Source organism: Pleurodeles waltl, chromosome 11 (genome assembly GCF_031143425.1).
Source record: "Pleurodeles waltl isolate 20211129_DDA chromosome 11, aPleWal1.hap1.20221129, whole genome shotgun sequence".
Classification (NCBI taxonomy): domain Eukaryota; kingdom Metazoa; phylum Chordata; class Amphibia; order Caudata; family Salamandridae; genus Pleurodeles; species Pleurodeles waltl.
Genome location: NC_090450.1, coordinates 538,075,980 through 538,090,551, shown reverse-complemented (window position 1 = coordinate 538,090,551; position 14,572 = coordinate 538,075,980). Strand labels below are relative to the sequence as shown.

General features: G+C 46.0%; 1 protein-coding gene across 2 annotated transcripts in view; it reads left to right on the top strand.

Annotated features, from left to right (window-relative positions):
- Window positions 1–14,572, top strand: part of PIWIL2 (piwi like RNA-mediated gene silencing 2) — a 1,291,255-nt gene that overhangs the window by 197,946 nt on the left and 1,078,737 nt on the right. For both annotated transcript variants that reach the window (XM_069213952.1, XM_069213950.1), the window contains exon 8: window positions 10,357–10,467. In XM_069213952.1, the coding sequence (XP_069070053.1) occupies window positions 10,357–10,467 (111 nt within the window). The remainder of the gene's footprint in view (window positions 1–10,356; window positions 10,468–14,572) is intronic.

Sequence of the window (14,572 nt, the reverse complement as noted above, 5' to 3'; positions counted from 1 at the left end):
ATGGAAAGTGATATAAGTAATAGTGGAAGAAATATGATTGGATCATTCTGGAATGTTGTATTGTGGGCTATTCGTTGCCTGACTAAACGTGTTGGCTGTAACTTTCCCTTTAAGAGACATGAGCAAGACATTGATTCCATCACTGTGGTAAATAGCATGGGGAACAACAGGCACCCATGCCTCTAAAAATTATGAATAATTGCGTGGATTCAGAGTAGGACCAGACGCTGTTATTATTTTGAAGGTGGGTAATGGCAGATTTGCCAGGTTAAAAAATTAAGTGCTAGTCTACTGAATTGAGGTCTTTCTCTGTTTCCAATGTGGCTATTTCAGCTGATTGCAATCTGTTTCTGGTATAGTATTGAACTGAATGTAGGTAGTGACGTTTGAACGAGATGGAGCATGCATGAACAAAGCCTAACTGAGCCAGGATAGCGTTCACTGCAGGCTAATGGCTAAAGGGTTTCTCTGTATCTTAATATTTTAATTGATAAGTTAAGTAGATTAAGATGATCAAAATTGCAGTGGATCCTTGCCAGAGTTTAACATTTATATTGGATCAGAGTGATGGGGAAGGCCACGTTCTCCAGTCTGTGTAGATGGATAGGAGAGACGTAGCAGCATGCGGGTCTGTGCCTGGTTGGGAAATGTCTGTGTCGAGGTTTCCTCCATGTAATGACCTAATGGCTGCGAGCTCACTCTGCGTAGAGGGCAGCATTGCTTTCCAATTGTGGTTAGCGGGGCCTGGTGTAGCAGATCTAAGTCAAGTCTTAGTTTTATATTGATGTTTGGTAATCCAAAATAAACTATCAATAGTATGATTATTAATAAAAGTCACTCAATAACAATACTGTACATTTATCAACATGTTCAAAACTTTTGTTTCTTAAAACATACCTCAGGGGCAATGCTTTCATCATATAACAGCAATGAGTTTTGCCAAAGTTCATTTGCCTATGCATAAGGAAATGGTGTGGAGTCGGCGTCTCCTAGATTTCTATGATTCTTGAGCAGATACTGCATTTAGAATTCAGTTATTTTGTTACAGCGTAAGTACCAGTTAAATTATCAATGAAAGTCCTAGCATTGCTATGAAGTGGGCACTTTCTTTTAAGATGTTGCAGCAAGAGCAGAGGCCAAATTCAAATATTTATCCACTTTATTTTTAGTTCTACAGGAGGAACTGAATTTAGCAATTAGTGTCCCCAACTGTGCTAGATATATATTGTATGTCAGGCTTAATGTTGTAAGAAGCTGGCCTGTGTGTCAGTGTGTGGTGTTATCCCCCTATACCAGGTTCAGGTATCCCCTATTAGTGAGGTGTAGTCCGTGTCTAGTAAGCCATGCTCTCTGGAGTTAGCTGTGAATGAACAGCCAAGGCTTATCTAGGAGACATGCAAAGCTCATAGAATACCACGTACAGTTCAACACTTAGACACATAAAAGAACCAAACAGTGTTACAAAAATAAAGGTACTTTATTTTAGTGACACAAATACTAGAATACAATATAGGCAATTCTCTGCTAGCAAGTGAGTAAACACACTATTATATACACCTTTGTTGTCAGGAATGAGCATAGAAAGTAATAGAAAACAGTGCAATAACAATAGGCAATAGTGACTCTAGGGGGAGCCCAAACCATGTACTAAAGAAAATGAATGCAAATGAGGGACCCTCACCCAGGTAAATGGAATCTGTAGAGGGGAACTGGAGGAACTAGGAACCCCAAGAAGTAACTACCAGAGTGCCCCCCCAGCGCCCAGGAGAGAAAAGGTAAGTACCTGGTTTTTCCCCAAACCCAAAAAGAAACTTTGGGAAAGGACTGTGCAAGACCCAAGCAAGACTGCAAGAAACAGAAGATAAATCCAGACAGAAGAAGACCTGCAAATGAAGAGGACTAAGTCCAGTTCCAGTTGGAGTGTCCGGTTGGGGCAGGAGCCACTACCCACCATTCTGGAGGTGCAGGACCAGGTTGACGGTGAGGACCAGGAGTCTGCTGTGCAGCACAGGAGCAGAGAAAGAGATTCTGAAGTGATGCAGTCGATGTCCCACGTGGGAAGAAGAGTTGCAATCTGTCAGTGGTGTCGAAAAAACACCAACAAGCGTGGCAAAGACAAGAGTTGCAGAAGAGAAGGTGCTATGCTGCTGGAGACCAGGAAGGTCTGAGGGGACTCAACCCAAAAAGGGAGTCCCAGGCAATCCCCAGTAGTCAGTAGAACAAGAAGATGTGGATGCAGCCCCCACAGGCAACTCACAGGTGGCAGGTACAGGAGTTGCAGTGAGACCCACTCAGCACACCTGGAAAGGAGTCCCACGTCGGTGGAGCAGCAGGCAGGAGACCACGCGTTGCAGGGAAAAGTGCCAGAGGCTGGGGCTACATGGAGCCTGAAGATCCCTCTGAAGAAGAGTCAACAAGCCTTGGTAGCTGCAGGAGCTGCTGTCGTGCAGTGCCCTGCAAGGAGAGACAACGTCTCACCACCTCCAAAGTTGGACAGCTGATACAGGGGATCAAGGGGAGCACTCAAGACCACCACCTGTGTTGCAGGATCCACTCAGTGTTGCAGGAGAGAGGATCCATGCGGCCAGTCGTTGCAGTAGGTGCCTGCAGATGCAGGGGAGTGACTCCTTCACTCCAAGGGAGATTCCTTCTTGCTTCTTGGTGCAGACTGAAGACTTGCTGCCCTCAGAGGATGCACAGCCGGGAAAATGTTGTAGTTGCTGGAAGGAGCCGGAGAAACAATGTTGCAGAGCGAAGTCATCACTATAGTTGCAGATTGTAGGTTCCTTTGAAGTCCAGTTGTGGTTTCAGTGGCAAGAAGTCGAAGTAAATGCTGCAGAGGAGTCCTGCTGGACTCTTGCATGTCAAATCTGAGAACCCATCCAAGAGGGAGACCATAAATAGCCTTGGAAGGGAGATTGGTTACCTAGCAAGGTGACCACCTATCAGGAGGGGGATGTGACGTCACCTGCCTGACCTGGCCACTAAGATACTCCCAGAGGCCTCTGCCCACCTTGGATTCCAGATGGCAGACCCAAGTGGCCACCTGGAGGAGCTCTGGTCAAAACCCCTGGGATGGTGGACAGGGGAGTGGTAACCTCCCTTTCCAGTGTCCAGTTTTGGGCCAGAGCAGGGACTGGAAGTCCCTGAACCGGTGCAGACTGGTTTATGCAAGGGGGGCACAAAATGTGCCCTTCAAAGCACATAAGTGGCTTGGGGAGGCCACCCCTTCCAAGCCATGTAAGACCTATTTCCAAAGGGAGAGGGTGTTGCCTCCCTCTCTCAAAGGAAATCCTTTATTCTGCCTTTCTGGACTTCAGCCGTTCAAGCAGCAAGAGGGCAGAAACCTGTCTGTAGGATGGCAGCAGCACGGGCTCCCCTGGAATACCTTGCAATCTGGTAGGAGCAAAGCTGGGGGTCTTCCAATGAGCCCCCCAGTGCGCATGTAATCATACAACCAATACTGGCAACAGTATTGGGGTATGATTCTGACATGTTTGATACCAAACATGCCAAGGTTCGGAGTTAACATTATGTAGCTAGACATATGTAGTGACCTATGTCCAGTAGATGGCTAAAATGGCTTCCCCGCACTCAGAGCCCAGGAAAATGGACCTAGAGTTCGTGTTGGCACCTCTGCTCATGCAGGGGGCCCTCACACACAGGTACTTGCACCCTGCCCCCTGGGCTATGAGGTCCTGCCATATGGGTGACTTACAGTGACCTGGTGTGGAAAGGGTCCATGCACCCTTTAACACAGGCTGCAGTGGCAGGTCTGCAGACACTTTGCATGGGCTCCCATGGGTGGCATAATACATACTGCAGCCCATGGGGAACCCCTGGTGCCCCAATGCCCTTGGTACCAAAATACCATATACTAGTGACTTATTATATGGTGGCACCAGTATGCCAATTGTGGGTGCAACAAGTTAAGGACAACCAAATCCAGAGGGAGAAAGCACAGTTACTGGGGTCCTGGTTAGCAGGATCTCAGTAAACAGTCAAAACACACTGTCTCCAGGCAAAAAGTGGGGCTAACCATGCCAAAAAGAGGGTACTTTCCTACAAATGTCCCAAGGTTATTTTCATAGTGTTTTGTGTCCTACTCATTGACAGTTAAAGGGATTGATCTAAATTGCTGCATTCAATGGTCTCTCATTTGACTTTCACGTAATGTCCATCATTTCTGCTAGCATTCTCTCTCTAACTTAACACACTGAAGTTTGCCAGCCATCTTATCATAATATGAATATCTCAAAAACTAGTTAACAGAATTGAAATAAACTACGTAAAGGTGGTTTTCCAGAGTAAAGTGCTACTTATTTGTAACTCCATTCAGATTTTTGTGTGTTAGATAATAATACTTTCTGTAGGAATTAGAACGTAAACCATCTTCACCTTTCCACCTTATGGTTGTGCATGAAATGTGACATAGTGAAATGCAGTAATTGTCAGAGGTCAAAGTTATTTGCAAAGCAATAAAGCAACCAAAGGCCTTTTTATGGAATGTAAATCTTAACATAATTATGCAGTTGATGTCACCAACAGTGCAATATATGCGCCTGTGTGCTCTAAAAAAGCTTTGTCACAGGTAAGATATGGTTAAGTCTCCTCATGAGTGTACTCTGCAACCATTTTATAAAAATTGCTTGGTCCCTAATATAGGCCTGGGCCGGCTGTCATTTTCCTGCTGTGCTTGTATCTGAATGGTGACTCTTATAATTGTAGCATCAACTTTACGTCTGTAGGAAAGTGCCATCTTGACTGGCATGTTACCCTCATTTTTATATGTATGTAAGTTTGTTTTTGCCTGTCTCACTGGGATCCTGCTAGTCAGGACCCCAGTGCTCATAGTTTGTCGCCTGAATGTGTGTACCTGTGTAGTGACTGTGTCACTGAGGCTCTGCTAATCTGAACCTCCGTGCTTATGCTCTCTCTGCCTTTAAATTTGTCACTATAGGATAGTGACCATTTTCACTAATTCTAATTGGCACACTGGAAGGAACACCCTTACAATTCCCTAGTATATGGTACCTAGGTATCCAGGGTTTTGGGGTTCCAGGAGATCCCTATGGGCTGCACAGTTCTTTTGCCACCCATAGGGAGCTCAGACAAATCTTACACAGGACTGCCACTGCAGCCCAAGTGAAATAACGCACACGTTATTTCACAGCCATTTTACACTGCACTTAAGTAACTTATAAGTCACCTGTATGTCTAACCCTCACTTGCTGAAGGTTAGGTTCAAAGTTACTAAGTGTGAGGGCACCCTTGAACTAGCAAAGGTGCCCCCACATAGTTAAGGGCAATTTCCCCGGACTTTGTGAGTGTGGGGACACCTTTACACGCGTGCACTACATATAGGTCAATAACTATATGTAGCTTCACAATGGTAACTCCGAATATTGTCATGTAACATGTCTAAGATCATGGAATTGTCCCCCATGCCAAATCTGGTATTGGGGTGCCAATCCCATGCATCCCAGGGGCGCCACTATGGACCCTGGGTACTGCCAAACCAGCTCTCTGGGGTTTTCTCTGCAGCTACCGCTGCTGCTAACCCACACAGGGTTCTGCCCTCCTGGTGTCTGGGCAGCCCAGTCCCAGGAAGGCAGAACAAAGAATTTCCTCTGAGAGTGGGTGTTAAACCCTCTACCTTTGGAAATAGGTACTAAGGGCTGGGGAGGAGTAGCCTCCCCCAGTCTCTGGAAATGCTTTGAAGGGCACAGATGGTGCCCTCCTTGTATAAGCCAGTCTACACCGTTTCAGGGAACCCCCAGTCCCTGCTCTGGTGCGAAACTGGGCCCAGGAAAGGGGAGTGGCCACTCCCCTGTCCATCACCACCCCAGGGGTGGTGCCCAGAGCTTCTCCAGTGTGTCCCAGATCTCTGCCATCTTGAATCCAGAGGTGTAAGGGCACGCTGGAGGCCTCTGAGTGGCCAGTGCCAGCAGGTGAAATCAGAGACCCCTCCTGATAAGTGCTTACCTGACTAGGTGGCCAATCCTCGTCTGAGGGCTATTTAGGGTCTCTCCAGTGGGCTTTTCCTCAGATAACGACTTGCAAGAATTCACCAGAGTTCCTCTGCACCTCTCTCTTTGACTTCTGCCAAGGATCGACCGCTGACTGCTCCAGGATGCCTGCAAAACTGCAACAAAGCAGCAGGAAAACTACCAGCGACATTGTAGCGCCTAATCCTGCCAGCTTTCTCGACTGTTTCCTGGTGGTGCATTCTTTGGGGGCTGCCTGCCTTCATCCTGCACTGGAAGCCATGAAGAAATCTCCCATGGGTTGACGGAATCTTCCCCCTGCTCCAGCAGGCACCAAACTTCAGCGTCACCAGTATTCTGGGACCCCTCTCATACTGACGAGCGTGACCCCTGGAACATAGGTGATGGACCCAAGTGACCCAGACTGTCCAGTAGTCCAACTGTCCAAATTTGGAGGCGGTAAGCCCTTGCCTCCCCTCTCCAGACAGTAATCCTGTGCACCTCGTGAACTGCAGCTGCTAGGGCTTCTGCACAGCCAAGCCCAGGTCCCCAGCACGTTCTGCATTGCTCAACTTCCTGACTTGACCTCCGGCTTCGTGGGACTCTCTTTTGTAGTGTTGAGATGACCGCTGTGCTCAGTCTTCTTGAACCCATGTTCAAGGACTTCTGCGGGTGCTACCTTATTGTGCGTGGGATCTCTACATTGCCGAGGGCCCCCTATGTCTCCTCTCCCAAGTGGCGACATCCTGGTCTTTCCTGGGCCCGGGCAGCACCCTTTTTCTTCAACCGCGACTCTTGCAGCTAGCAAGATTTGTTTGCGGTCTTTTGCCAAACAAACAACTCTGTATCCTCCAGTTCTCCGTGTGATAATCTTCTGCACAAAAGAGAAGTTCCTAGCACCTTTCGTTGTTGCAGAATCTTCAGCTTCTTCCATCCGGAGGCAGCCATTTTGCACCTTCATCCAGGATTTAGTGGGCTCCTGCCCCCCCGGACACTTTCACGACTCTTGGACTTGGGTCCCCTTCCTTTGCAGGTCCTCAGGTCCAGGAATCAGTCTTCAGTACTTTGCAGTCTGTTGTGGTCTTTGTAAAATCCTTTATCACGAGTTTAGTGTGCTTCTGGGGAAATAGTAGTACTTTACTCCTACTTTCCAGGGTCTTGGGGTGGGGTATCTTGGACACCCATAGTGTTTTCTTACACTCCCAGCGACCCTCCACACACTACACTAGCCTAGGGGTCCATTCGTGGTTCGCATTCCACTTTCTTAGTATGTGGTTTTTGTTGCCCCTAGGCCTATTGCATCCTATTGTACTCTACAGTGTTTGCACTACTTTCTGACTGTTTTACTTACCTGATTTTGGTTTGTGTGTATATTTTGTGTATTTTACTTACCTCCTAAGGGAGTATATCCTCTGAGATATTTTGGCACATTGTCACTAAAATAAAGTGCCTTTATTTTTAGTAACCCTGAGTATTGTGTTTCTTATGATATAGTACCTATATGAAATAAATGGTATAGTAGCAGCTTTGCATGTCTCCTAGTTCAGCCTAAGCTGCTAGAACACTACTTTTCTACTAATAAGGGATAACTGGACCTGGCACAAGGTGTAAGTACCATCAGGTACTCACTATAAGCCAGGCCAGCCTCCTACAACGTCCTGATAATGATCTCATTTTCCCCCCTAACAAACGAGGTTGTAACGTCGATGGAATAAGAGGCCTTATTGTTTCTCCTATCGTCATACAAGGTCTTGCCGGTTACGTATGAGTAGAACTGTCAGTTGTCTGCTCTTTTTTCATATGATTGTGCTGTTATTATGCATTGTATATACAAAAACGCCCTTTTACTCTAATTCTCTTTCCCACTGTGCTGCTTGCACTGTTGATTCACACTTTCCACCATGTGCTTATCATTGATATTATGGCAGATGATGCTTTAGAATATCTGTATAATACTTGAGTTTGCAGTACTGGTATCACAGGCCCTGTCTATCTGGCCTAATGTTGCTAAGTGTATGATGCCAAAATTCATTTTCTTACATGTACAACTACTAAAACCCTTAGAAACGTGTGCCCCATCGTGAACATAGTTGTTTGTTTCATATGTCCAGTTTCCTGTTGGTCTGTTGCCTGGTTCATTTCGTATTCTTCTGCTACACCTGACATCTTGATGAATCAATATGTGTAACCTAAGGACAGTATTGCACTTTTTCTGAGGACACAATAAGGACTGATGCATTGCAGTTTATGATGATGGAAGAAAACGGTGTCAATTTTCGAGTCTCTAAACTGCTTTGAATGTGGAGCAGATATAAATATATTTAAATTTGTTTGTCTCTGTTATTCTGGTTCTTAACGTGTGGTCTGCGGACCCCTGGGGATCCGCGATCCCTATTCAGGGAGCACATGACTGCTTAGAAAATTACATAATAACAAATTAATAATGTGTAATGAAGCAAAATGTAAACATTGAAAATGTTAAAACGTAGAATAAATATGAATAAACTTGCAATTCGAGGCTAAAAATTGAGTTGATGTCCTCGAGTCGTTTTGTGGGAGCAGCGCACATGCATCAAACAGAATATAGTAAGGCCAATGTGTGGCCTTAGTTTAATTTTGAAAAGCCACAACCTCCCCAATGAAATTAAGATTTAGTTTTTTTTTACGTTTGTGAGTTAAATGAAACGTTTATCATATGTTTATTGGTTTGATGAATGCATGTTTCTATAATTCTGTGTATTGTTTTGAGGATCATTTTATAGAAATTGCTTAAGATGGGCTTCCTGGCTTCCAGTGATGACTTATTAGGGTTTCCCCGGATTACAATGATGATTCAGTGGGGGTCCCTGGTTTACAGTAATGATTCACTGGGGGTCCATGATTCCAGTAATGATTAGGTAAGGCTCCACAGAAATCAAAAGTTTAAGAGCCACGCTATACACATTTTTTTCAGTGAATCGTTATATGACAGTGTTCGTAAAAGCATAGGAAAATATCTGAAGTACTTAATTATAGCTTAGTAATAATAATAATAATGATGGTGTATTTTGATTTCTTCCTTCTAAGCACTTGCGCTTCACCTCCATTTTCAGCCTCCCACAGAGTGGCACATGATTCTTTAGTCCTGACTCCACTGCCCCTTGACCCAGGCTGTTGTGCGGAGTACCAGGAGCTAGGTCTGGAGATGACAGAGTAAATAAACAAATAGGACAAAGAACAACGTCTCTGGGCCGGGCGAACGGGAGTACCGTACACGTGGGGATGTGTAATAGTTTAGTTTTCAAACCAAAACGTAAAGCTTGTATTTGAGAGCAAAAGCGCTCATGTTTCTTTTATTGGGAATGATTGATACACTAGTCGAAAAAAATTGATGGCGGCATAAATGTGTGCGCCTTTTGTTAATTGGATTGCCTGGCACAAACAGCCGGCTCTCCGAAAAGGAACGTATGAGAAGGGGTCTTAGGTTTTATGTACGCGCAAATCACAACTTGCATCTGGTGGGCATTCCTGGTTCATGATGGGCATGCATGTATGTGTGGCTACGTCTGTGCTTATGGTAATGTGAGCTAGCATCAGCCCAAGGCAGTCAGTAGTGACTGCTTGAAGGAAATGGGAAGCTGAACTGAAGGGCTAAAGTTAACATGACTTAATGTAAAGAGCTGTAACTGAGGATAACATGATTGCATTTTACTAAAATCACAAGTAAACGTTAACAGGGCAAAGTCAAGGTTTTTTTCTTGTTTATGTAAATGAAAATCTGTTAGGTTGAAAAACGAGATTGTATTGTGAAATGTACTTAAGATTTAGTTTGAACGAATCTATTTACTTCTTCATGCTAAGAATGTCGATTGGAGAAAAACAAATTGTGTGTTGTCATACATTTCGATGCAGATGTTTTAAGAAAACCTAGCACATTTGCCTAAATAAAAATCTATTATTGGAGGGCACAATTGTTTTTTTTTCTCACAAATAAGGAAAACCTGACTTTACGTCAAAATATTAATGTCAGATATTTGAGGTCAAAATAAATAAATTTTCAGAAAATACAAACTGATTGGGCAGGGGATGTGGAAAAATTATTTTATTTACCAAACATTAAAAGGTGGCACTTGAAAGCAAAATTCGCCACATGTTTGAGGTCAAAATGAGTGAACTTCCCTTGCAAAATGTATTCATAGTTGATAACGTGTCATAATTTTAGTGAACATTAGAGTGGATGAAAGATACTTACAGGCAAGTAAAGATTTCATTAGAATTCATAACTTGAAATGGGTAATGGAATCCATTTTCAATCTGCAGGCCACGTTAATAGATAAGGACTGAGGTGGACACACTTGAATTGTTTGCGGTTTGTTTTTTTTCTTTCCAGAGAACCTTTATTGAAGCAGGGATTTAAAGGTACTCCTACTCCGTTGGGACTGAATTTAATTAGGATTAACTGCCAGAACGAGCATGTGTATCAATACCATGTAACTTTCAGGTAAGGCTTGCAGTTTCTTGTGACCCTTAAGATGTAATTTGTGTTCCTCTTGCAGTATTCAGTAACCAAATAATTTTTCTCAAAATGATGAAAGCTAAGATACTTGTATGTCCGATTCCAGTCCTGTTCTACAGTCTGAGACACAACATGTCCTTTTCACGTGGCATACCTTTCTATACTACTACACAGTGAGGATTACAACCAATGTGATGGTGACTTTACTACTACTGCTTCAATTCACTTGTTTTCTTGACCAGTTCTCTACTGTGCATAGTTTGCCCGTGTATGCTACTGTATTTCTCTCTGATTAATGGACAAGTCCAGAAACTTGTGACATGTGGTTTTTATGTGCCATTGTGCTATATTGAGGCCAGAAGTTCTAGTGCGCTAAGTGGAGTGGGGTCAGTCGAGGCTGTCACCTGGCAAAGCAAACAAATTGCACATTGAATCAGGACCCTGTGGACCCTCCGTTTCTACCGTTAGGCAGACGAAGATTAAAAACTGTGTCTGCCAGCTTGACACGACAGCGCTACAATGTGTTGTCTTCTGAATTCTTCCTTGTAACATCAGGCATAAGATACTTATTGGGACACTAATGTTTTGCATTAATGTTTAGGTCATAAAGGACTGTTTCATTCCAATCGAGTGACCAAGTTATTTCCACGTACCTTCAAACTTAAATTACTAAGTTTGACCACATACTGACCCCAACTGAGGACACCCCCTACCACCTAATCACTGACTGAAGCCTCGGTCCATTGAGGAAACAGCAGCCCTCAGGAGCTCAGCCCACTCTGACTCACCCAGCGACTTGTGCCCCCACTACATCTTTAACCTGGGCCAGAGGGAGATCGGCAGTGTCCTTGCACCCGTCCTAAACACCTCCATCATGACCGCCACTAATCTCGAAGCATGGAAGCAAGCTGAAGCCAAACCGCTTCTGGAGAAGCTGTCCGCCGACCCCAGCAAACTCAAAAGGTGCATTCCCGATCTCATTGCTCCCTTTTCCAGCTAAGGTTCTGGAAAGAGCCATCAACTGACAGCTCTCCGAATACCTTGAACATAATCTACTGGACACCTGCCAATGCAGATCCGCACCAGCCATACCACCAAAACTGCCCCGATTGCTGCAGCTGACAACATCAGGTCCCTCCTCGACCACGGAGAGAAAGCTGCCTTGATCCTTGTAGCAAGTTGGCTCTGTATATACTATCTCAAAGTGAGAGATACTGTGCACAGAGTCCAAGGGTTCCCCTTAGAGGTTGATAGTGGCAAATTAGATAATACTAATGCTCTATTTTGTGGTAGTGTGGTCGAGCAGTAGGCTTATCAGAGGATAGTGTTAATCATTTGTTGTACACACCCATGCAGTAAACAAGAACACACACATTCAAATACTTAACTCCAGGCCAATAGGTTTTTATATAGAAAAATATTATTTTCTTAATTTATTTTAGAACCACAAGATTCAGAATTCAAGTAAGTTCATAAATTGTGAGGTACGTGGCATAGGTAAATATGGAACTTTGAATCAAAACAGTAATCTACACAGTTTTGGCAAAAATAGCAATAAGCTATTTTAAAATTGGACACTGTAAAAAATCAACAGTTCCCGGGGAGGTAAGTAAAGGTTAGCTTTTCAGGTAAGTAAGCACTTACAAGTTCAGTCTCCTGGGCGTAGGCAGCCCACCGTTGGGGGTTCAAGTCAACCCCAAGCACCCTCCACCAGCAACACAGGGCCGGTCAGGTGCAGAGGTCAAAGTAGGGCCCAAATAACATAGGCGCCTATGGAGACTAGGGGTGCGCCGGTTCCAGTCTGCTAGCAGGTAAGGGCCTGTGTCCTCGAGGAGCAGACCAGGGGGGTTTTGTAGAGCACTGGGGGGGTCACAAACAGGCACACAAAATACACCCTCAGCGGCACAGGGGCGGCCGCGTGCAGTGTGTGAAATAGGTGTCAGGTTTTAGGTTGAAATCAATGGAGAGACCAGGGGGTCACTCTGGCAATGCAAGCAGGGCACAGGGGAGGCTTCTCGGGCCAGCCACCGCTGGGCAAATATGCGGGCCGCCTGCTGGTCACTCCTGCACCGGTAGTTGGTTTCCTTCGGGCCTGGGGGCTGCAGGTGCAGTGCTTCTTCCAGGCGCCGGGTTCTTTGTTACCGGGCAGTTGCGGTCAGGGGAAGCCTCTGGATTCTCTATGCAGCCGTCGCTGGGAGGCTGCAGGGAGGTCGTTTCAGGGTGTCCACGTCGTCTGAGTCGCTGGGGGCTCTCTCTGCAGTGTTGGTTCTTATAGACACGAGCCGGGGTAGTCGGGTGCAGAGTGTTGGGGACTCGCGCTTCCCGAGTGAGGCTGGAGTCCCTTTAAAGATGGTTTCTTTGTTGCTGTTTGGACAGAGCCGCTGTCCACAGGAGTTTCTTGGTCCTTTGGTTGCAGGGCAGTCCTCTGAGTCCTCAGAGGTTGCTGGTCCCGCTGGATGCGTCGCTGTGCAGGTTTTTTGAGTCTGGAGACAGGCCGGTAGGGCTGGGGCCAAGTCAGTTGTCGTCTCAGTCATCTCTGTGGGGCTTTCAGGTCAGCAGTCCTTCTTGTTGTAGGTCGTCAGGAATCTGTTTTCTTGGGTTCAGGGTCACCCCTAAATACTCAATTTAGGGGTGTGTTTAGGTCTGGGAGCAGTAGCCAATGGCTACTGTCCTTGAGAGTGGCTACACCCTCTTTGTGCCTCCTCCCGGTGGGGTGGGGGGGTGGGCACATCCCTAATCCTATTGGGGGGAATCCTCCAAAGCAAGATGGATGATTTCCTAAGGCAGGTGTCACCTCAGGTCAGGACACCTTAGGGGCTGTCCTGGCTGGAGGGTGACTCCTTGTTTTTCTCATTATCTCCTCTGGACTTGCTGCCAAAAGTGGGGGCTGTGTCCAGGGGGTGGTCATCTCCACTAACTGTAGTGCCCTGGGGCTATGTAACACCAGGCTTGAGCCTTTGAGGCTCACCACCAGGTGTTACAGTTCCTGCACGGGGACGTGTGAAGCACCTCCACCCAGTACAGGCTTTGTTCCTGGCCATGGATTGACAAGGGCACTCTCCCCATGTTGCCAGAAACCCGTCTGGATGTGGAAGGCTGGCAGAAACTGGTCAGCCTAGCACTAGTAGTTGAACTGGTATGCAGGGGGCATCCCTAAGATGCCCGTTGTGTGCATTTCTCAATAAATCTCACACTGGCATCAGTGTGGATTTATTGTGCTGAGAAGTTTGATACCAAACTTCCCAGTATTCAGTGTAGCCATTATGGAACTGTGGAGTTCGTGCTTGACAAACACCCAGACCATTTACTCTTTCTGTCTACCCTGCACTTACAATATCTAAGAATTGGCTTAGACTCTGTAGGGGCATAGTGCTCACACAACTATGCCCTCACCTGTGGTATAGTGCACCCTGCCTTAGGGCTGTAAGGCCTTCTAGAGGGATGACTTACCTATGCCACAGGAAGTGGGTTGTGGGCATGGTACTCTGAGGGGAGTGCCATGTCGACTTAGTCTTTTTCTTCTCACCAGCACACACAAGCTGTGAGGCAGTGTGCATGTGCTGAGTGAGTGGTCCCCAGGGTGGCATAATACATGCTGCAGCCCTTAGAGACCTTACCTGCCACAGGTCCCTTGTACCAGGGGTACCTTTTACAAGGGACTTATCTGTGTGCCAGGGCTGTGCCAATTGTGGAGACAAAGGTACAGTTTAAGGAAAGAACACTGGTGCTGGGGCCTGGGGCCTGGTTAGCAGGGCCCTAGCACACTTTCAATCATAACTAGCATCAACAAAAGGCAAAAAGTTAGTGGGTAACCATTGCAACAGTGGCATTTTCCTACAATCCTCTTCGACCTCTTTGCAGCGTTCGACACCGTCTCCCATTTCACTCTCATCTCCAGAAACCACTGCATAGGAATCCTAAGCAGCACCCTCAACTTGATCCATGGCTGCCTTAAAGGATGCACCAAGAGAGTCGGCCTCCTTCATTTCACCTCGGAGCTCAAGATCATCATATGCGGCGTCCCCCAGGGGTCCTCACTCAGCTCCACCCCTTTCAACACATACATAACGCAGTTGGCCAAAATTGTTTG